This window comes from Dendroctonus ponderosae, unplaced genomic scaffold, assembly GCF_020466585.1.
Source record: "Dendroctonus ponderosae isolate FM_Combo_2020 unplaced genomic scaffold, Dpon_F_20191213v2 Dpon_F_20191213_8, whole genome shotgun sequence".
Classification (NCBI taxonomy): Eukaryota; Metazoa; Arthropoda; class Insecta; order Coleoptera; family Curculionidae; genus Dendroctonus; species Dendroctonus ponderosae.
In genome coordinates this window covers 4,686,105-4,709,885 of record NW_026019016.1, presented here as the reverse complement: position 1 = coordinate 4,709,885, position 23,781 = coordinate 4,686,105, and the positions used below count along the sequence as shown (strand labels likewise).

At 35.2% G+C, this 23,781-nt stretch overlaps 4 protein-coding genes across 4 annotated transcripts in view; 2 read left to right on the top strand and 2 right to left on the bottom strand.

Moving 5' to 3' along the window:
• Positions 1-190: 190 nt before the first annotated feature.
• LOC109538052 lies at positions 191-9,963 on the top strand. Its single transcript, XM_048669126.1, has 18 exons — positions 191-405; positions 929-1,057; positions 1,214-1,336; positions 1,566-1,784; positions 2,999-3,186; positions 3,341-3,443; positions 3,604-3,672; positions 3,727-3,838; positions 3,913-4,172; positions 4,860-5,030; positions 5,482-5,571; positions 6,645-6,899; positions 8,281-8,496; positions 8,555-8,851; positions 8,912-9,092; positions 9,292-9,409; positions 9,466-9,607; positions 9,665-9,963. Exons 1-18 carry the CDS (start codon positions 324-326, stop codon positions 9,841-9,843), a joined length of 2,934 nt encoding a protein of 977 aa, XP_048525083.1. The 5' UTR covers positions 191-323; the 3' UTR covers positions 9,844-9,963.
• Positions 9,964-11,597: 1,634 nt separating this feature from the next.
• On the bottom strand, positions 11,598-13,903 carry LOC109538059 (heat shock protein 68). Its single transcript, XM_019905101.2, has one exon. The coding sequence runs from the start codon at positions 13,710-13,712 to the stop codon at positions 11,793-11,795; it is 1,920 nt and encodes a 639-aa protein (XP_019760660.1). The 5' UTR covers positions 13,713-13,903; the 3' UTR covers positions 11,598-11,792.
• A 4,363-nt stretch (positions 13,904-18,266) lies between these two features.
• LOC109538058 (heat shock protein 70 A1) lies at positions 18,267-20,529 on the bottom strand. The gene has a single exon (XM_019905100.2). It carries the CDS (start codon positions 20,381-20,383, stop codon positions 18,419-18,421), a length of 1,965 nt encoding a protein of 654 aa, XP_019760659.1. The 5' UTR covers positions 20,384-20,529; the 3' UTR covers positions 18,267-18,418.
• Positions 20,530-23,441: 2,912 nt separating this feature from the next.
• The window catches only part of LOC109538062 (heat shock protein 70 A1), a gene marked incomplete in the record, with an annotated part of 2,793 nt that continues 2,453 nt past the window's right edge, over positions 23,442-23,781 (top strand). The window contains 1 exon segment of the mRNA XM_048668891.1: positions 23,442-23,781. Coding sequence (XP_048524848.1) covers positions 23,576-23,781 — 206 coding nt within the window.

The window sequence follows — 23,781 nt, the reverse complement described above, 5'->3', positions numbered from 1 at the left end:
ATAAACAGACAGAATGCGCACATACAGGCTTATTTGTATAAGTCGAAAAAGTGTAATTTTTTATCCGTTTGAAAACTTGTTTATAACACGCAAAGTGGCCGTGATGCACTTTTATCTGAGGGAAAAATACATCGTTAATCCAAAAACTTTAAACCACCAAAGCAGCTCTTTCTAGTGCCAGTAACAGTGGTTGTTCTAAATGGGTTACTTAGTTTAAGTTATTAATACCAAAGCACGCCACTGAATCATGGGATTTACGGGATTTAAATACTCCCGAAAATGGTACTGAAGGGCAGTACGTAGCACAGCGTGAATAAAAGAACATGATACTTCTGTGTGTATTAGTTTGTTCGGTAGTGTTTTGGCTATGCTTCTCATGCTTCAGGCCCAAGAACTATCCTCCAGGTACATAATTAATATTTATTATTAGTTTTGCCTCAAAATTGAAAAAAAGTCTGTTAATTTATCCTTCGCGACTAGTGTGACTCTTACTTATTTTATACTTGTGGTAACAAAAATAGTTTACAATTTTCTTACACCATAGTTTTACAACATATTTTGAAGAACTATATCACCACTATTCCCTTCCTTAGCTTTAGGTTTAGTTTTAAGAATTAAACGTTTTCTGAAAGCAAACATGTGATCTGTTTGAATTAGAATATTTTAATATTTTTAAGCTCACAAGTCGAAAGATTTTGTGTTCTTATTACAAATCGTCCTTTTTCTTCTTTCCCGCGTTTCTTTCTTACGCACTTTTGCCATAATTTCTGTGTAAAAATTATATTTCGTGCCCTTTCTTTGAAAAAAATCCTTTACATTTATTTCTTATTGTCCAGTACTACTAGGGCAAACGTTTTTTTGTGCATGCATTCACTTTAAAATATATTTCGCCACAAAGTATTAACTGAATGACGCAAACTTGTTCTAGGCCCGGGTTTTCTCCCAATTGTAGGCAACCTAATGTTTTACAAAAATCAACACAAAAAATTGGGTTTTCATCATTTGGTCTGGATGAACTTAGCTGAAAAATTTGGACCAATTGTAGGCTTAAAATTAGGTAAGAATCAGGGGACAGTAGTTGGAAGCAATTATTAATTGAACCAAATTATTGAAATTAACTCTTTGAACAGGAAAATACAACTAATTATTGCATCAAGCTAAAGTGAATTCTCATCCGTTAATTGCTTATTGAAGATAATCCACTTTATTTTAGGCAGAAGCCTTGTAGTGACTGTTTCGGGTCCTGCCGCTATTAAAGAAGTGTTGACCCGGGCAGAATTCGATGGTAGACCGGATGGATTTTTCTTCAGATTGAGAACTTTCGGAAAACGCTTAGGTGAGAACTTTCGTCAGTCAAAATTGATTTTTTTTTCAAAACCGCCGAAATAAAATGTATACAAACTAACGAGCGTCAATTAGGAGGGAGTGAATGTCCGTTGAAAAATCTCCAATGTCTTTAACCCTAAGATAGGTCAGTATTTGGGGGTCAAGCAAGGACAACTGAATGAGCCCCGCTCTGGACCGGTTCATCAGGAGCGTTCTTACAACCAAATATTTTGTTTTAGGCATCGTGTTTAGTGATGGACCACTGTGGAAGACGCAACGACGATTTTCCCTCCATCATCTACGAAATTTTGGTTTCGGCCGCAAACAGATGGAGGAGAAGATCCAAGATGAATGCAAATCGTTCGTCGAAAAACTGAATGAAAAATGCAACTTACCGGTGTTTATGCACAATGCTTTTGATATTTCTGTTCTGAATGCTTTGTGGGCCATGTTAGCTGGTGAGTTCTTAAACAAAAGAAAACCCAAATTAGTACGTGCAGAATAATACAGATTTTGCTATTTTATTCTACTTTCTTATCCTTTTCTTCGAACTTCCTCTCAGGAAAGAATAAAATAATTCAGATTTTCCTAGGGACAATCAACACCGACTTTATTTCATGAATAATTATAAAGTGAAAGTTCACAATAATAAGGAAAAGAGAAAATACAGAGCATTCGTAGCTTACTTGCTTGTCGGAAAAATAAACTCAGTTCAAGCTAAAACCTTTGTGGATTAGAGATCATTCTTACAAGCTTTTTACAAGCTGGAGCCCCATCCTCCATTTTCTATCCGTTCATCGGACGATTATCGACCGATTTCGTCTACTGTCGGTAGCAAACTKAAGAACAAAAAAAGACACCGAAATACAGAATAAAMATGATTATTTAATCATTTGCGGKTTCCCCATTTCGATGATTCGCCAGTTTGTTTATTGTTGGCATTTTTGTAGAAAGTGCCTGTTCGCATTGCAATATTTCCAAAGGCAAATTTCACGTTCCAACTTAAGGAACGTGAACAACAACCGAAYAAAAAACGCTCTAAGCGCCAATCTTTCACAAATTTAATTTAAAATTTAGAGATTTAKAGATTTTAATTTTTTAATTTAGAGATTTATTAAAGMTTTACGAGCTTTAAGAAAGCGTAAAATCAACATTTTTTATGAGTAACGTTTTACCACTTTGTGTAAAGGTCGGAACCCAATTTAAAAGTTTTTACTTTTGGTTTATCTGTTGTTAATTCTGCATTTTATTTATTTCTTATCTGTTAACAGCATATAGTAATGTGCAATTTCTTGTCTTAAACGTAAAAATTCAGATTTTTATTTTTTGCGGGTATCGACCAGCATTAGAGTCAAATATGACAATACAGGGTGAGACAGTATACTTAGAAAATCCAAATTTAAAATGAAAACATCATACAAACATATATTGAAAACTGCTTCAGAGATACAGGGTGGCAAAGTTTCAGCATCTTCATTTTTTCAACAAGTTTGTTTGTTTTGCAAGTCGCTGCAAACTCTACTGCAGGTTCTTAATGAGTAGTTAGCCTCTCAAAACTTGCAAAACTGTCTTTAAATGCTCCAAACGTTTTGCGTGTTATTAGAAAATTTCTTTTTTTAATTTAATTTTAAATGCCTTGTAAGTAAATATTTCGCCTGTTTTGTATTCGCAGGAAAACGTTTTGATGTAGACGATGAGAGACTAACAACACTGCTTCAAATCATACACGAGTGCTTCAGAATCGTCGATATGTCTGGGGGCTTAATCAACCAAATGCCTTTCATAAGATATTTAGCCCCATCAGCGTGCGGTTATAATCAAATTTTGGATGTTTTAAATCGAATGTGGACATTTTTGCAAGTAAGTGACTCAAAATCTCACATCTAGTTGAGTTGATACGAAAATTATTGCATTATTGGTCTTTGTGGATGTATCGAGGGTAGACTCGCTCTGCATAAAAAGCTAGTTTGGTTTTAAAATTCTATAATGTAGAAAATAATTTTTTGTGTTTCAGGAAACTGTTGATGGACATAAACGCACAATTCTGTCCCAACCTAGAGATTTGATAGATGCATTTCTCCATTCCATGACCATTAAAGTCGATGTATCGTTTACAGGTACTGGCATTATTTAAATAATTAAGTACCCAATTCCAACATGTCTGGTTGTTAATTTTTCTATAATTGGCATTAAGCTGCGAAGTAATCCGGTTAGTTGCAGCATTCGAACCCCTTCAGTGTTTCCAACAGCAAATAACGAAATCATCTATCTTTTCAGATGATCAACTGATCGCGCTGTGTTTGGATCTGTTTATGGCTGGAGCTGAAACAACCAGCAGTAGCCTTGGTAAGACGTGTATTATGAACAAGTGTATTTTTTATAAACCAAAAAAAAATTCAGGGTTTGCCGCAATGTACATGGTGCTCAATCCAGATGTTCAAAAGAAGGTTCAAGCAGAGCTGGACGAAGTGGTGGGCAGAGGCAAATGGCCAACGTTGAAAGATAAAGGGAAGTAAGTTAATAATCTCTAAACTCACATTTAATATCCGCATATTTTGGTTTATTATAATTCTTGATGTTTTTTAGTCTAAAGTATACTCAGGCTGTTCTCCTCGAGCTGCAACGAATATCGAATTTGGCTCCCATGGGAATTGCGCATCGAGCAGTAAAAACCACAAAGTTAATGGGATATGATATAGCAGAAAATACGATTATTCTTACTAACTTGTACAGCCTCCACATGGATCCCAAAATATGGGAAAATCCAAAAAAGTTCCAACCGGAACGGTTTCTGGATCGCAATAAATTGAATGCGCATGAAGACTATTACATACCTTTTGGTTTAGGTGAGAATGAAATTGCTATTTTGTCTCAAAATTTGTCTGCATATGAATATGAAAATTGTTCAGATAAAAAAACGGAAGTAACGAAGGACAAAATGGAAACAGTTGAGCCTGTAACTTTGCTATGGAAGTAAATTATTATAAAAAGTTTTTCAGCATTAACACACATTAACTACTACTGTATTATAGACCGTTTTGCAGAAAAATAAGTAAAGCGTGCGACGGTTTTAGTCGCCAGAAGAATTTAGACAAAAGTTATTAGTGTGATTTTTAATTTGTTAACTGTAAAACGACCCAATGCGCTTTTGAACAAATGACGAACACAAATTTAATGTTCGGAAATGCAAATTGAGAACACAAGAAACCTTCCCGGACGATTTGGCGACACAAATTTAATGGAAACCTGATCTTGCTAAATGAAGCGAAAAGCAACTGATTTGATCGCCTCTCTACTGAAGATTTGCCTCAAACATTTCAGTTTGGCGAATGGTAGATTAATCAGCGGTCGTGAAAAAATATTCCTAAAGAACAATGTTCTTCTTCACTAATCTTTGGTGTCTAACCGACCGGAATTTGTGAACGGAGCGATCATTCTTTCTAACTATTTAAATAAACAACGGTAGAAATTTGACTTCAGAAAGTATGTTACAGAGCCTGTAAAGACCACTAATAATGTGTTGTCTTTTGTAGGAAAACGTCGTTGCCTTGGTGAAGTTTTGGCGAAAACCAACCTTTTCCTGTTTTTTACAGCACTTTTGCACCATTTCACATTAGAACCGGTCGAAGACTGGTACCCAGAAGCGCTCCCCTTTGATGGAGTTACTTTGGCTCCAAAACCGTTCAAAGTGAAACTCATCAAAAGAAATTAGCCGTTGTTGCCCATTGATTTTGCTATTTACACATTTTTTAATGAATGGAATTAAAATTAGATATAGATAAAAAAATACATGCTCTCCACTTTGTGTGATTACACTATCACTTTAAGGCCTATTATGTAACGAACCAACAATTCAACAATGATATGGCTTCAAAAACCCACTATTAAACAGCGATAATCTAATTGCTATTTAACGACAAGGTATAATAAAGGCGAGTTAAAGAACGGTATTGTTTGCTTTCAACCCATATTTATCATAATTTTTCGCACTGTGGCAACACCGAAATTGCAGTCCTATTTTAAATGTATGTCGCTGACTTTAGCTGAGTCAAATCGCTCTAAAGCTCACACGCGACTTTAAGAAAATTAATCTTTATTCATTGCTTCTTGCCGGATTGGAAGCCAGATTTGAAGCCAGATTTAAATCCCTGTGAGTTATGCTGACCGAAATTTTACTTTTGGTTCTATGCATTATTTTGCTTTTGTACTACATTTCGAATGATGGATGCCAAAAATTTCCACCAGGTAAGTTTCAGTTTAATTAACGTCTATTAGGTAATTGATATGTCCTTTGTTGGTGTAATATTAATGTATTACCTACTCAATTGGGTAATTTAGTAGCTAATCAATCAATTGTAGGATAATTATCAAAATTAAAATTGCAAATGTTTGAACTTTATTTAATAGTAAGTATAATAAATGGATTTGTTATTCAAATAAGGAGCGAAAATTTCCTCCCTCCAAAAAGCGTTTGGTTTCCGAGATGAAAATTTGTTTAAAAATTAGATATTTTATTTTGGTTTTTCCCTTTAACTCTTTTAAAAAACTAGTTTTTGTGGTATTTAGCATTTTATGTCGATTCACATGTAAATCCAAAACGAAAAGGGGTGAAACAAAAATAAATTTAAACAGTTAGAAATGAACGAAATTAATTATTCCAAGTTATGTTACTGATGGTAGTGATAATCTATTTAATCAGAGCAGATTATCCAAGCTTTTAAGATCTTATAGTTGTTTTTAGTTAAATTTTACTGCATTTTATTAACAGTCTTTATTGTACCAGTTCTGTCTGTTTTTCATATTTTAATCCCAGATTTTTTTTTAAATGTAAATTAAAAGTGTGTTGCAGTAATTATTTGAAGTAGGTACCCAAGTAAGTAAAATTCCTGATTATTAGCATTTTGCATTTGAATTAACAGTTAAAAATTAATCTTTAGCTCTGAATGCTGCATACAGAAATAAACTAAGCAAGTATAAAACACGATGTTCGTGAGGAAGTTACAATATTGTATTCACATATTCTATCACGCGTGATGGTCTAGTTTCGGTCCGAGTTATCGAAATTTCTTGTTATATTCAACTTGAACCTTTCATCGATTCTAATAACAAAATTGTGTGTAAATCTGAAATTTACTGAAGCTCGTTACAATTTGCAAACATTCAAGAAAGTAGCCGCTTTGCTAAGAAAAGTTGACTTAACATAACTTGAATAATAAATTGTAAAATTCAGCATTATTTCTCTTAATACTGGAATACAATTTGAAATGTATTTTACATTTAGGATCGAACGATAATAATGTTGTTCTTTTCTTCCCTAGGGCCTCCATGGAGACCATTCATCGGTAACGGACCCGAACTCAGAAGACTAGCAAAGGAATATGGGGGGCAGCACTTGGCAATCACAGAATTGGCCAGAAGATACGACACTGAGGTGGTTGGATTAAAGTTGGGCAAGGAACGAGTGATTTGTGTTTGCTCCTACGCCACTGTACGTCAAGTGCTGACGTCAGACGATTATCAGGGGCGCCCCGACAATTTTTTCATGAAATTGCGAACGATGGGGACAAGAAAAGGTAAAAACCAAATCAGTGGAAAATATCAAGTTCTACGGTTTTGCCTGAATTATTGTGAAAATTGAGAAAAACACGTTTCAGGTCTTCAAGTTTTTTTTAAAGCAAAACCAATCAAATTTGGATTCAATATGAGGACCAAACTTTAAAAACATTATTTTCGATAATGTTGGCAGTTTTCTCAAAAAATTAGTTTTAAATTTCCGTGTCTTTTTTTGAGTTACCAAATCGACTCAAACATAACGCTGCTTTTTTCAAAGTTTCTCAAGAACCTTTTGAACCAGAAAGCGAAATTTGAATATCAGACACTTAGGTGTAAGATTATGCTAAAATTTTAGATTTTCCGTCCCGTTATTGCTCATTTCTCTGAAGCAAAATGTCGTCAAAAGTCTCGTATATCAAAATTGGACCACCCTGTATATGAAGTATATCACATATGAGGAAAATACATTAAAAGTAAACTTTGTATGCAGAATATTTTGGTTTACTGGTTGGTTTACTGGGCATACATTAAAACCTTTTTTGGGTCAATTAAATATGTTTAAAACTTTTTTAAACACCGGTCCAATCGAATTCAAAAAGTTGACTCCAAAGAATGTGCGCTATAAATAAAAATTTTCAGGGCTTTTACATTAAAATGTCTTCTATAAATTGTGAAACTTTTATTTGCTCTGCTAATTTAAAAAAAAAACAGGCAGTTGCGTATACGCATTCATTTGCAGACTAGGATTCACCAGATTGATAAAAATCGCAATTAACTACGATTTCAATTAAACTTCTAGGGGTGATATTTTCAAATGTCTTCTATGAATTCCTGAAATTTGTTAACGCCACTTGCGCTAGCAAAAATGTTACAAATTTTGAAAGAAATACTTGCAGTTGCGTACACATTCATTTGCAGACTAGGATTCATCAGATTAATAAACATTCAAATTTAAAAAATAAATAAATAAATCTGAATTTTAAAGAAATTAACAAAAATGCACCAGTTGAGACTATATTATTAATGAAGGTGATAATTTGTTTAATCCGAGCATTCTATTTCCGTAATTTTTATATTTAACCTCACAGTGTTAGAACGATTATTTGGAGGACACTAAACAAAGTAAAATGCTTGTTTATTCGCATTTGCTCTACCTTTTAGGCTACCGAAAAATTCACCGAAAATTAATACTTTACCAAGCAACAAGTCAAGTCAAGCATGCAAAGTTCACAGATCATCTGTTGAAACGCTTTACGACTAATAGCCCGTCAACTGCCCGTTGAAACGGTTTAAAATAATGCTAAATACCAAATTCGAAACTTTATAGTAAATTGTTAAATTTGTGCCATCATGTATATTATATAAAATGTATTTATAATTAAAACCATGTTATGTTAACAGGTATTACTGTGGCAGATGGCGATCTATGGAAAGAGCAACGAGCATTTCTTGTATCTCATCTGCGAGCTCTTGGGTTTGGAACAACATTGATGGAGCAAATGATTAAAGAGGAAATAAAGCAGACCATCACTTTGATCGAGAAGAACGTTGAAATGGTTGATTTATCCGCAACATTGGCTCCGTCGATTTTAAATATTCTGTGGACTTTGACTAGTGGTAAAACTCACAATGGAACTTGGATTGAAGAAGTGATGGAAGTTGCGATAATTTTTAGGCAAAAATGTTAAAGGAAACAACCGAGTCGAAAAGTTGTTGCTACTGCTCAGACAAAGAACACGTGCCTTTGATATGTCCGGCGGAACTCTGAATAACTATCCCTGGCTCAGGTTCGTTGCTCCAGAAAAATCTGGATATAATCTAATGAAAACCATTAACATTGAAGTACGAAACTTGATAATGGAAACCATCAATGACCATAAAAAGAGCTGGAAGGACGAGCGATGTGACGACTTTATTTATTCGTTTCTAACTGAAATGAAGAAGCGAGAAGGAAAACGCAGCTACTTTTCGGGTAATTTGTGCGCATTTCAACTGGCAGAGCAACAAAAAGTGTGTTAAAAATAATTTGCAGAAGAGCAATTGGTTATGGTTTGCCTGGATATTTTCATCGCGGGATCGGCCACCACAAGCAACACCATCGACACTGCGTTACTGGCCATGATTCTTTACCCAGAAGTCCAAGACAAAGTTCATCAGAGCTTGGACAGCGCTTTTAAAAAGAATGCAGATGTTTCCTATTGTGATAAAGAAAGGTCAGTAATACCTAATAAGCTATAAATATGCCCAATTTTTGGATATTTCATTTCATTGAAGCTATGTAGTAATTTAGATGGTACCGATAAAAATAATTAGCAGGATTTGTAAAACATATATAAAAAAGTAGGAACTAGAAGCCATTCTTCTCGAGAAGAAAAATTGATTCTTATTATATTTTTGTTTCTCATTTTTAAGGGTTCCCTATGTGAATGCTGTTTTACTAGAATGTCAAAGATATTTTCCGGTAGTTCCAGTTATTGGGCCGAGAAGAGTGTTAAAAACTACCCATTTAGATGAGTACCTTATTCCAAAGGTGAGTATTATTTTGCCAAAACCCAGGAAATTCTCCATAATCATGCGTTTTTTCAGGAGACAACAGTATTATTAAATCTGCATTCTGTGCATCATGATCAAAACTACTGGAAGGATCCAGCGGTTTTTAGGCCGGAGAGATTTTTAGATGAGAACAGTAATCTGATTTGCCAAGATAGAGTGCTAACATTTGGATTAGGTATCTTACAATAGAAAATGCTTGAAATAGCATATACTAAGATAAGTAACGTTTTAGGTAAAAGGAGATGCCTAGGTGAGGCTCTGGCAAGGGCGTGTTTATTTTTATTTTTTGTGGAAATTCTTCGAAAATACAAAATCGAATATACCGGCAGCACAAAACCGACAGGAAAACAAACTCCAGGCATGATCATGAGTCCAGAACATTACAAAGCCAAATTTTCACTTAGAGTTTAATGCAGCTCAATTAATACTTCCAAGAACACGTTCCACATAGTATAAAGTAAAAGAGGTGTAATTCCATGACAAGTAACGATAAAAATGTAGCTTAATTCAATAAAATAACTAAGTTTCCTACAATATGTTTCATTTTATGTAAAAAATGGATTAATTTCTACTTTTATTTAAGGTATGGTGGAACAAATGTATTAGAAATCTTTTAAATTAAATTGCCCACCAACAAGTCTACAAATTTGTGTTTTCTTGACAAATCTGCGACGATTCTCAAAAACATCAGCATTTTTTGTATAAAAAAATGTGATAGATAAATATTGAAATTAAGTCATCTATTTAACATATTTGAGACTAAATGTGTGTTAACAAAATATATCCAAATTTTAAAAAAGTAGTGGCTCGTATACGTTGAGTGCAGGAAAACACTATGCGGTTTCTTTTAAAGTAAATAGTTAATTCATTTGGCTAATACTTAAAATTTCTTAAATTGGACTTTAGATTATTAATGTGTTATTCGTTGTGTTGAGTGATACATACAATATTTGCATTTTAATGAACTTCTAATCAATAAAACTTACAATCATTTATTTAATCAGGCACGCACTCATACACCACAACGAACAACGTTTTTCGCCAAAGTAAATTAGTAGTAAAATGTATACCTCTCTAGACGATTTATAATAATAAATTATTTTTAAAAAAATAATTAATTAAATTTATAATAAAGTTATAAAAAATATTTGCGTATGGAAAATTAGTTTTTGTAAAAAAATAATTGCTGATTCAGTGAGCACAAATTAGTATTTCACATTATTTAACAATCACATTTCCAGTTAACGATCTTTTGATTTTGAGCATTGATAAATTAACCAAGAAATCTCATAAAAATGTTTGCCACTAAGTAGACGCTCATCATAGGAAAAATATATATAAAATTATCTCGTCATTCTGATACAGATCCGGTAAACAAAATTATTTTTTTCATATTGCTTCATTATTTACCGAGCAATTAATAGTCTATAAGCAGGGTTACGATATTTGTTTGTCCAAAAATAGAAGTTCCAAGTCAAGGAATTCCAATATTTATTAGACAAAATATGTTGTTATGTGTGTATCAAGAAAACTTCTTTCTGTACGTCTAAAAATAAATATCTTTTAGTTACCCCTACATGTATACCGGGTGTCGATTGGAAAACTTTCCACCCTTAATATCTTTCTGGCAGTTTAGAATATGAAAAACCGGAAAGGATCCAATGACATAATTTTTGTTTAAACACTAATCTGAAAACCAAAATCTCAATGTAGGCAATTTTAACTGTTTCTACAACTTTGAAACAGGATTATTCGGAAACCTCTGGACAAAACGCAACAAAGTAACAACTAATGTAAAGAAAATTGAACGCCCTTTAAAGCGATGTGCCACTTGACCCCCCTTCCCATTTAAGATTCTAAGAGAGACATCTACCCGTCCTAGGGGGTTGAAACGAGGAGTAAAGATATTAATTTAAAATGTCCCCTTACAAATAAAATTTACGGGTCTCCGATTTTTCATATCTTAATCTGCAAGGAAGATATTAAGGGTGGGAAGTTTTCAAATTGACACCCGATATAAAGGCTATTCCTAAAAAAATAAACTTACTCGAACGTCCTTTAAATCCTCAATATTGCAGTTTCTTTAAAGAAAAATCGGGGTTATTTGACGTTTTCGCTGGGCAGTCCTACTCAGTAATGAACCAATTATTAATTAAAACAGACAATTAAGCAACAAATATACTTTATTTTTCATAACATTTATGTAAGTTTTACTACACATTAGTTAACATTAATAATGCCTACAAGCTCTCAGTAAGCAATAAACCGACATATTTATGAGTATTAAGAGAATAACGGTAATATACTGAGGAATATAAAAATACTATATGAAAATGTAATTAAATGCATTAGAATTGGCTTTAATCAACCTCTTCTACTTTAGGCCCTCCATTAGCCTGTTGCGGTCCTCCTGGGAAACCTCCATGTGGAGCTTGCGCTCCTCCTCCATACAGTTTGCTCATAATTGGGCTGCATAACCTCTGCAACTCCTTCTGCTTGTCTTCAAACTCCTCTTTTTCCGCCAAAGTGTTGCTGTCCAGCCATTTGAGGGCTTCAGAACACTCCCGTTCAACTGTTGCTTTATCGTCTGAGCTTAATTTATCGCCACACTCTTGAGCAGCTTGCTTGACTTGGAAGATGTAGGATTCCAAAGAGTTGCGTGCAGCCACTTTTTGCCTCTGTTTTTCATCTTCGTCCTTGTATCGGTCGGCCTCAGAAAGCATCCTGTCGATATCGGCTTGAGATAGTCGGCCCTTATCATTCTTGATGGTGATGTTTCTTTCTCTGCCTGAACTGTTATCTTTCGCAGAAACATTTAGGATGCCATTAGCGTCCATATCGAAGGTAACTTCGATTTTAGGAACACCACGAGGGGCCGGAGGAATGCCAGTTAGGTCGAACGTGCCCAAGAGATTGTTGTCTTTGGTCATGGCTCTTTCGCCCTCAAATACTTGAATGGTTACAGCCGGTTGGTTGTCGGAGTAGGTGGTGAACGTCTGGGTCTGCTTGCATGGAATTCTCGAATTTCTTTCGATGATCTTCGTCATTACGCCTCCGGCTGTTTCAATACCCAAAGACAGCGGCGCTACATCTACAAGCAACACATCCTGAATCTTCGAGTCAGTTTCTCCATTCAAAACTGCAGCTTGCACGGCAGCCCCATAGGCTACAGCCTCATCAGGGTTGATGCTGAGGTTTAACGGTTTGCCGCTAAAGAAGTTTTGCAGCAGCTGTTGAATTTTCGGAATCCTGGTAGAGCCTCCCACTAGAACAATGTCATCCACAGAGCCTTTATCCATTTTGGCATCCTTAAGTGCCTTTTCAACCGGCTGTAAAGTTCCTCTGAACAGATCGGAATTCAATTCTTCGAATCTGGCTCGGGAGATTTTAGTGTAGAAGTCCACCCCTTCGAATAGAGCATCAATTTCCAGAGTGGCTTCGGTGCTGGAGGACAAAGTTCGTTTTGCCCGCTCAGCTGCTGTTCTCAATCTTCTAATTGCTCTTGGGTTGCTGCGGAGGTCTTTTTTGAATTTTCTCAAAAATTCATCGGCGAAGTGATTGACTAGACGGTTGTCGAAGTCTTCACCTCCAAGATGGGTGTCGCCTGCCGTCGATTTTACCTCGAATAGTGAACCTTCATCAATAGTTAGGATGGACACATCGAAAGTTCCGCCTCCAAGATCGAAAATCAGGACGTTCTTTTCGCCCTTTAGATTCTTGTCCAGGCCATAAGCAAGGGCAGCTGCGGTAGGTTCGTTAATAATTCTCATTACATTTAGACCAGCAATCACTCCAGCGTCTTTAGTGGCTTGCCTTTGGGAATCGTTGAAGTAGGCTGGAACGGTAACAACAGCATCTTTTACAGTTGTTCCAAGATACGCCTCTGCAGTTTCCTTCATTTTTGTTAAAACCATGGAGCTGATTTCTTCAGGTGCGAACGTTTTAGTTTCGCCCTTGTGTTCCACTTGGAGTTTTGGTTTTCCATGGTCGTTGACGACTTTAAACGGCCAATGTTTGATGTCTTGTTGGATCTTGGGATCATCGAATTTGCGTCCAATTAGTCGTTTTGCGTCGAAGACAGTGTTAGATGGGTTCATGGCAACTTGGTTCTTTGCGGCGTCTCCAAGTAGACGCTCGGTGTCTGTAAAAGCAACATAACTGGGGGTTGTGCGGTTTCCTTGGTCGTTGGCGATGATTTCCACTTTTCCATGTTGCCAGACACCAACACACGAATATGTGGTACCCAAATCAATACCCACTGCAGGAGATTTTTTCACCATTTTTGCTAGAAAACTTTGTTGTCTCGCTTTGCGTCGAAAAAACTCAACTGTGTTCGACACTTATTTAAAACTTACTGACTTTGCCGCGAAACCCGAGCGCTTTTATATCAAACGGAGTAGAATCCCGAAACGACGCGAAAACGATCAATATTTCGAGCACCATCCAGAATGTTCCCGACGAACGACACAATGTTTTTCACTTTGGTCGAATGCGATAGAAGGAGAAACGCTCGATCTGGAAGCGCCGCACGTAAACGTCTAGAAATCGTTTATTTTGTCACGATATACGGTGTCTCTAAAAAGCAGCAGGCAAAATGGAAATTTACAATCATAATGAATTTATGCAAGTACAACTTTCTAGATTTAGTGCTTTGAGTATAATTTTGGTAAGAGTTGCTGTTAGGAGAATTAATTAAAGGAACACTACACTCTTAATATGATTGTCCTTTATGTAGCAGAATAAGCAAAAATTAACACTGCTGATGGCGGTGTAAACATCATTATTAAGCAAATCAAGCCGTTAATTATTTAATTATGTTTTTGCTAAACAAAAAGCCTCATTCTGCGTTCTATAAAAAATATTACTGGTACGAAGTAATACTACATAGTGCTAAATTTATCAATATATAAAATAAATTGTATTCTATGAAAGTTGCCCTTAGTCAATGCAATCAAATCCAATTTACATCTATTACATTTATTGCTTGCATAAACAATTATGAACGTTTTATTTAATGAAATTCAGCATATCAACCAAATATTTTTTGACAAAAAACTTAAAAATTGCTGCCAGATTTATTTGTATAAATTGTTTTAAAAATTTGCCTGATGAATACAAATATATATTTTTATCAACTATAAAAATTAAAAACTAAAAACGTCATAAAAGTATAAAAACTTTTATGACGCGCCCAGTTTAATAGTCAAGATCTTAAATTATGCGCTTTCAGTGCGTTTACCCTATGGAAAATCTAAATTCAAAAGAAATAATAGCGTTACTCTAAGTACTTCCCTCTATCGTTGGGACGCCCTGTTTGTGCACACAATGGTTCAAGACAAGCATTTTAAATAAAAATAAATTAAAAGTAATAGGCTCAAACTTTTCATCTACGTTGAATAGCGAACTTCATGCGAATCTCCTTTCTAGGGAATTAATACATCGTGCTCAAGCTTATTACAAAATTATCGAGCTATAATTACATATAATTTAAGAAAACTTATTACATACGTACATATCCTGTGGGAACTCACTTTTAACACCAACCTTCGACTTTATGATGCACTTCAAAAAAGAAATTCATTCCAAAAATATTTTCATTTCAATGCCAATATTTATCTTGCGGCTAATGTAAACACTGACCTGTTTATATCTAAACAGCTGAAAGGTATTTTATTTGAGAAAATATCGTACTCATAGGTATGTGTCATTTTAATGGTTCCCAAACGGTGGTTTAAATAACTGTTGACCCTAAATAAATCTGGTTATTTCATAAAATAGAACTAATTTTAGTACTAGTTTAACAATACTCGAATTAAATGCTACATATACAGGGTGGCCCCGCGAAAACGAAATAAAAGCATTTTCTCGAATTTGCTATTTAAGGAGCAAACTGGCAAAACGGGTTTTGTCCAAATTTTTATGAACATTTCGACAGTCGAAATTCAGTTCCGATTAGAAGGGGAGGATTTGAGAGGAAGGATGGGGAGGAAGGATTTTGAGAGGGTAAAAAATATTTTAACGCGACACGCGGCCATAAAAACACCTGGAAATATTGAGATCATTGGTAAATAGAAGTCCTGGAAATTAGTATAATCTCATCAATCAAATAACCGAATAATCCGCCAAAGGGAAAAAATCTTAGGGGTTGTGGTGAAATGTAAAGTTTTGGATAGAACGAATGATCCCTCAAAAAACTGTAAAATTTTGTTAAAACCTAAAAAGAGGCTGGGCAAAATTCAACTTGAGCATGAAACAAAACAGAAAAACTTACACAAGAGTGTGAAACAAGAGTGTAAAAAACTACTTGCTACGTTATCTGATGACCTGGAGCTCAGGGGGGGTAAAATATTTAAGAACTCATGATAGAGGTTCATACACCGGATAACATCACATTATCCTGAACCAAACTTTCTTCCGCTTTTGATTAGTTTGTTTCTAATTTTGGTTGTTCGCTTTCTATGACCGTTGGCAAAAATGCACAGAATACATTTACAAGTCTGCTCCTTATTTATAATGAAAAAACGCTCAAACACGTCAACTTTATATTCGAGGGGGATGCAATATGAACGTATACTGTACAGTTTTTGCATCAGCACCATTGCCGGGGTAAAATTTTCCGTCCCGTATAAATACTCGACCATAGTCATAAAATCGTATAGAGAACGAAAATATATTTACCACAACAACCTACATAGGATTGATAATAATGACCTGTTGTCAATATTATTTGCAAGTCGAATATTTGCTTTAGTTGCAAACTATTGCGCATCAAACGTTGGCAAATAACAGTTAACTATAAAACTTCCTCTTGTTGCTCAACAGGAATTCTTCTCTGGGGTGCTGTGATTGATTATACATCGGACGGAAAGATCCCGTTTCTGCTAAGCGATTGTTTACGACATATTACGAAACAACTTCTGGTTTGGTTCTCTTCGGTTCGGATACATTTTTAATATCTACGAGCTGAGGCAAAGCTATTTAAATTTTCTTGTGCCAATTTCAAATTCCTAACTCATATATTTTCAGTATAATGGCAAAAAAACGAATTAAAATAACGACTTTTCTCTCCCTGTGTCCAAGGGCAGTGACCCCCCCTCCTGTGACCCTATTAAAGGGCGTTCAATTCTCTTTACATTAGTTACTACTTTGCTGTTTTTCGTTCAGAGGTTTTCGATTAATCGAGTTTCAAAATTACGGAAACAATTAAACTTGCCTGCAATGAGATTTCGGTTTTCAGATTAGTCTAAACAAAAATTATGTCATTGAGTCTCATTATAGTACAAATGATTGAAATGATTCGGTAACAACGTTAAAATCGTTGAATAACAGAAATAAAATCTAGTTTAAACAATTGATTTCTCACTATCTTATAAGTTGTTCAAAATATTCTCTATTTTCCTGTAAACAACAATAAGGTCTATTTTCGAACACCCCTAACATTGATTAAATATTCCCGGATGGTCGATTGGCAGAAGGGTACCAATTGAATGGTCTCCAAGATCACCGGATTGAACGCCTTTAGACTTCTTTCTTTGGGGACAGCTTAAGTGCGTTGCTGATGAAATACAACCTGCTGATATTGATTATCTTAAAAGGCGAATTGCAGCAGAATGCCGATCAATTCCCGGTGAAGTTTTCCGAAATGTTAGGGTTCAAAAACAGACCTTATTGACAAACAAATTGAAGATTGACAACACTTGAACAACTTATAAGGTAGAGTGCGTAATGACATAGGTTTTATTGCAGAAATTTCACTTCCGCAAATAAAAAGTTACTTTTGTCAATGTAAAATAATCAATAAATAAGAAATAGGATTAAAATAAAATATAATAAATCAATGTTTAAACTAGATTTTCGTAGTCATTCACCGATTTTAACAGTGTAACCTACTCTTCTAATCATTTGTAATACAAGGAGACCCAACACAATTGTTTTTGTGTAAACACTAACCTGAAACCAATATCTGAAAGCGCACAAGTTTAATTGTTTCTACAGCTTTAAAATGCGATTATTCGAAAACCTCAGAACAAAAAACAACAAAGTAGTAACTAGTGTAAAGAGAATTGAACGTCCTTTAAAACGACGTGCCCCCTGACCCCCTTCCCATTTAAGATTCTAGGAGTGACATCTACCCATCCTAGGGGGTTGTAACAAGGAGGCTAAAAATATTCATTTAAAGTATCCCCCTTAATTACAAATAAAATTGACGGGTTTTTCCGATTTTTCAATTTTTTTTATATTTTCAACTGGAACAAAAATATTATGGGGGGAAGTTTTGAAATTGACACCCTGTATATTGAAAACGGCGTAATTTTTGAGATACAGAGTGGCAAAGTTAACATTTCACTTTTTATTTTCATCAAAAAATTTAAGCACATCTTAAGTTATATACTTATTCAGGACTTATCACAATTCCACAACCAATTATTATCTAAAGATTTGCGTAAACTATTTAAAAAAACTGAAATAAAATGTTAACTTTGCCACCTCAAAAAGTAAGCCGTTCTCAATATGTATATGTTTGTATATTTTCATGTTAAAATTGGATTTTCTAGCCACCGTTAAAGTCCTGCAAGACTGACACCCTGTATATTATAAATATTACTAGGTGAGTTAAGAAAAAAACATAGGCATAATTTTGTTTAGTCAGGTTGAAACCTTCGGAGACATAGGGCAGGTCCCAGATAAGATATTATCTTCAAATAGATAATTGACTTATTAAACAACGGTCTTGATATTTTAGCAAACATGTTGTTTTGCTCAATTTTCTAAAGACCTTACAGGAAAATTATGTTTGGAATGGCCCTAATCTTGGACCAAGGAAAATACGATAGTTAATACTGTAAATAATTTATTTTAAAAAATATCACAAAAAAATGTTACAGAAAATTATTAAAGCGTATCAGATATCTTAACATCTAAATAACATTATAAAATAATCAGTCAGAACGTCTAAACTACATAAAATATACATTTACAATGAGATTTAATCAACTTCTTCAATTGTTGGTCCCGATCTAGCTCCACCAAAGCCTCCGGCTTGCTGTCCACAATTGCTTCCTGGCATGCCCCCGCTTCCTGGCATTCCCGCTCCAAAGTTGTTCTGAGCGCCACCTCCATATAATTTGGTGATAATCGGGCTGCAGACTGATGTTAGTTGCTTTTGCTTGTCCTCAAACTCCTCTTTTTCAGCCAGTGTATTACTGTCCAGCCACCTTAAGGCATCCTCGCATTCCCTTTCAAGGGTGGCTTTGTCTTCAGTACTCAGTTTGTCTCCGCAATCTTGCACAGCTTGTTTCAGTTGGAAAATGTATGCTTCCAATTGGTTGCGGGCTGATACTTTTTCTCTTTGCCTCTCGTCTTCTTCTTTGTACTTTTCAGCTTCGGACAACATTCTGTCGATATCAGCTTGAGATAGGCGGCCTTTGTCGTTCTTGATGGTAATATTTCGTTCTTTGCCTGAGCTGGTATCTTTTGCTGCCACGTTGAGAATACCATTGGCATCTAGGTCGAAAGTGACTTCGATTTTAGGGACTCCACGAGGGGCTGGAGGAATGCCAGTTAGGTCGAAAGTGCCCAAGAGATTGTTGTCTTTGGTCATGGCTCTTTCACCCTCAAAGACTTGGATGGTTACAGCCGGTTGGTTGTCGGAGTAGGTGGTAAATATTTGCGACTGCTTGCAAGGAATTCTGGCATTTCTTTCAATGATCTTCGTCATCACGCCTCCGGCTGTTTCGATGCCCAGGGATAGTGGCGTAACATCCACTAAAAGTACATCTTGAATCTTGCTGTCAGTGTCTCCACTCAAAACAGCGGCTTGAACTGCTGCACCATAAGCTACAGCTTCATCTGGATTAATACTGAGATTGAGTTGTTTTCCATTGAAGAAGTTTTGCAACAGTTGTTGTATTTTTGGAATTCTTGTCGATCCTCCCACCAGGACAATGTCATGGATGGAGCCTTTATCCATTTTGGCGTCAGCTAGAGCTTTTTCCACGGGCTGGAGGGTTCCTCTGAATAAGTCGGCATTTAGTTCTTCGAATCTTGCTCGAGTAACTTTGGTGTAGAAGTCGACGCCTTCGAATAGAGCGTCAATTTCAATGGTTGCTTCAGTACTTGAAGAGAGAGTTCTCTTGGCGCGTTCTGCTGCCGTTCTCAGTCTCCTCAAAGCTCTTGGGTTGGAGCGAAGATCTTTCTTGAATTTTCTCTTGAATTCTTCGGCCAAGTGGTTGACTAATCTGTTGTCAAAGTCTTCTCCGCCCAAATGGGTGTCACCAGCTGTGGATCTGACCTCAAACAATGATCCTTCATCGATGGTAAGGATTGAGACATCGAAAGTGCCGCCTCCCAGGTCGAAAATTAGCACATTCTTTTCTCCCTTCAAGTTCTTGTCCAGTCCATAAGCTAAGGCAGCGGCGGTGGGTTCATTGATGATTCTCATAACATTCAATCCTGCTATAACTCCGGCGTCTTTGGTTGCTTGCCGTTGAGAGTCGTTGAAATATGCAGGAACGGTGATTACTGCGTCTTTAATGGATTGTCCAAGGTACGCTTCCGCTGTTTCCTTCATCTTTGTTAAAACCATGGAGCTGACTTCTTCCGGAGCAAACTTTTTGATTTCGCCTTTGTGCTCGACTTGGATCTTGGGTTTGCCGCAGTCGCTGACCACTTTGAATGGCCAGTGCTTGATGTCCTGTTGGATTTTCGGGTCGTCATACTTGCGTCCAATCAATCTTTTGGCGTCAAAAACGGTGTTGGAAGGATTCATAGCCACTTGGTTCTTGGCAGCGTCCCCAAGGAGACGCTCAGAGTCCGTAAAGGCAACATAACTGGGTGTTGTTCGGTTTCCCTGGTCGTTAGCGATGATTTCCACTTTTCCATGCTGCCAGACACCGACGCAGGAATATGTGGTGCCCAAATCGATACCAACTGCTGGAGCTTTTTTCACCATTTTCACTTTTTCTATACTTTTTCACTTCACAAATTACAAACAACTTATTTTCACTTGATATTTCGCTTTGAATTTCGCACTTGCTAGTTTGCTTTTTGATTCGTTTGCTATCGCTTGTTCGAATACTATGACAACAGCCTGAAACCGGCCAGTATTTATACGCCGGCTGGCGGGGAACGAGAATATTCTAGACAGTTATTTGCTAGAAAAGGAAGGAACGGCAGCAGCGTTCCGTGATGAGCGACGAGAATTATACGGTGGACCAAATAAAAGTTTACAATCTACCATCGGATCGATTCAATTTACATTCTTCTAATTAGAACAAAATCATGTAGGTACTGTGCAATTTTCTTAGTTGGTTAGTTTGAATAGAAAACGCTGTTAAATAGTTAAATGTCTAAACGCAGGCCTTTATATTAAGCAAATTTGCGATTAAATGCAGCATAAATTCAAAACATTGAAATATACAAATTATAATTTCAATTATTCACTGGAAATTTGTTTTTTGACCTTCTGGGTGATAATAGCAATAAAATATATTTTGCTTGAGGAAGCATTTAATAAAAAAAAAAATTAAAATCAGTTGTTTCGTCAGTGGGCCATTTAATCGTTTAATGCTTAAAATTGATGAAATCACATGCTTTGCAAAAGAATAATATTCATTTATGACTCAAGAAATTAGTTCTATATGCTATATTATTATAATAATAATTATAATAACTATAGTACAACATATTCGGTCACTTACCGGGTATTTCAAAGGAGAGCATTGACGGAACTGTGGTTAACAATCCTGCAACAATCAGAAATCGACATCAAACCACTGTAAATTTACTTGAAAACTTTTCAAAAAGTATTAATTTATAATTCATTTTATTAGGCCTATAAATATTTGCGTACATTAAAGAAGTAACGAGTTCATCTTAATTATTATTTAATTGAATTTTCTTGATCTCAATTAAGCTTTAAGAAAAATTATTATATATATTAATATGAAATGCGGCTTTAAATCTCCAAAATAAAAAGTGCTCTTAAACAATATACTTTGTTTAAATATATGCATGGTAAAAAGGGAGTGGATTTTAACAATTTTACTACTTGTAACCAATTATCTTGCACTTCGCAATTTTTCTGATCAAATATGATCAAACTTCAATGCACCTCAAATTTTAATTCGGGAACAAAATTTATTATTTTTTGTATATTTTCATATAACTTTTTACTCTTTTATTCACACACAGTTAATATAAATCTCATCAATCAAGTAAAAGAAAGATCAAATCCATTAAAAGTCGCGACGATTAATTCCAAAACGATTTATGTTGAATTATTTGGGACACCGTATAGAAGAATCGAGAGAATTCTGAATGCTTCTCAACTTCGGGCCGGTTAACCGCACCCTCTTCTAGAAGCGCTTGGAATTGTCGCAATAAGCGTGGAGTGGATCGTAAATAGATGTTATTGTTGGAATATATGTTTGTTTATTTATTCAAATTGTTCGTAATTGCTTAATAGGGCCAATAATTAAACAGCTTATTAAGTCGGAAAGAAAATATATTTTTCTTTAAACATTTGCCTAAATACCTTTATGGAGCGAATCGCTTAATTTATTAACCACGGTCTGGGGGTTTAATAAAATATTGAAAGCAGTTTAGGAAAACGTCTAGAATAGGTTTGAATAGATATTTGATTCTTTAATCTATTTACTGATGTTCAACGGTTTTCGGCAATTAAATTAACGATAATTATTTATATGTAACACCCTTTGATAATCAGCACAAATATAGATACCGATTAGAAAAATAACACTTTCTACAAACATCAAATATATATTTATATGTCTGATTTAAATGGTAAAAAGAAAAATAATAACTCATAATAAAATGCATGTCATTCATTCCTTATAAACTATAAAAATGGATTATTTAGCTAATTGTTTCAATTTTTCTAGTTCTCTAAATTTGCTCAAAACAATCACTTGTATAATAATAATATGTTAATGTGAATAATTGTGAAAAATTTAAAATTTACGTCATAATCTTAATTTTCGCCAAAAAATTACGAAAAAATCGGAATTAAATAGTTTCTAGATAAATTAAGGAAAATATGAACATAAATATGTTAGTGCTTTATTACAATTCCCAATTCTTTTCTGAATTCAATTTCAAACATTCACATTCACTATCAGGTAAGGCGACAGTAAACTATTTAAATTCCGCATACTTCAAGCTAAAATATTCGAAAAAACCTGTAACAAATACTTTTCGTCATTTCATATACCAAATTCCCAAAATGGTTAATATTCTGCAGATGCCTACGCTTCGCTAGAATAATCGATAAAGTCGAACTGGATCTCGACTGTGCGAAAACTTTCTAGAAGCCCATGTACACGGTAACCCAAACACAGCGATGGTAACAATATTATTCCCGAGACTGTTTTAATCCGATTTGAGATAAATTCAACCTGAAAAGAGTACCAGCTATCATAGAAAAAATAATAACGAATACATTTTTGTTTACACAAAAAGCCATTTTTGTTTTTATGGCAAACATTTTGGCAGTAAACGTCAGTTGCTTCAAAGAGTAATTATATTCTAATGAACTACATTTAAAGGCTTTTAGACATTTTCCATACCATTATATAACATCATAGTCATTTAAAAGTATTAAATTAAAGATTGCCCATTTAAGCAACAAATTAATATGAGCTTATAACAGCTTCCAGCTTTTCAATATATTCTTTTACGAATATTAATTATGGATGAAACATTTCTTTGATATAAACAAATTATTGTAAATTCAGTTTTTTCCACCAGCATTCTTGACATGTATAAGCATATAATTTATCAATTATTCATTTTGCAACGCTGGTGTAGGATTTATTTCTTTCCTTTAACATCACGTAAGCAACCAATAATCAGGAATTTATTTTTCTCACCGTGTAAGACGCCGTCCTCATTCAAGAACGTTCAGGAAAGTTCGATCCTCCGGTGTAGATGGCCTCGCAGAACATTCGAGATGATTCGCGTGCCATCTGCGGGCAAATAAATACACTCCGGCTTGGCGCTTGATTCAGAACATTCGAAATAGCGAGAGCAATCGAATCGAAAAGCAAAGCGAATCTTTCAGTGCTTTTCAAGTGAAAATCAAGTGTTTGAATTATCAAGTGAAAAAGTTTACACAGAAGTGAAAATGGTGAAAGTTCCAGCAATTGGTATTGATTTGGGCACGACGTATTCTTGCGTTGGTGTCTGGCAGCATGGAAAAGTGGAAATCATCGCTAACGACCAGGGAAACCGAACAACACCCAGTTATGTTGCCTTTACGGACTCTGAGCGTCTCCTTGGGGACGCTGCCAAGAACCAAGTGGCTATGAATCCTTCCAACACCGTTTTTGA

Excerpts from the sequence above, each read along its gene's own strand:
- LOC109538052 (XM_048669126.1), top strand. The coding sequence starts at position 324 with ATGATACTTCTGTGTGTATTAGTTTGTTCGGTAGTGTTTTGGCTATGC. Across the intron at positions 1,785-2,998 it reads TTTGTGGGCCATGTTAGCTG|GAAAACGTTTTGATGTAGAC; the intron begins GTGAGTTCTTAA and ends TTGTATTCGCAG. Across the intron at positions 3,673-3,726 it reads AACAACCAGCAGTAGCCTTG|GGTTTGCCGCAATGTACATG; the intron begins GTAAGACGTGTA and ends AAAAAAATTCAG.
- LOC109538059 (XM_019905101.2), bottom strand. The coding sequence starts at position 13,712 with ATGGTGAAAAAATCTCCTGCAGTGGGTATTGATTTGGGTACCACATAT.
- LOC109538058 (XM_019905100.2), bottom strand. The coding sequence starts at position 20,383 with ATGGTGAAAAAAGCTCCAGCAGTTGGTATCGATTTGGGCACCACATAT.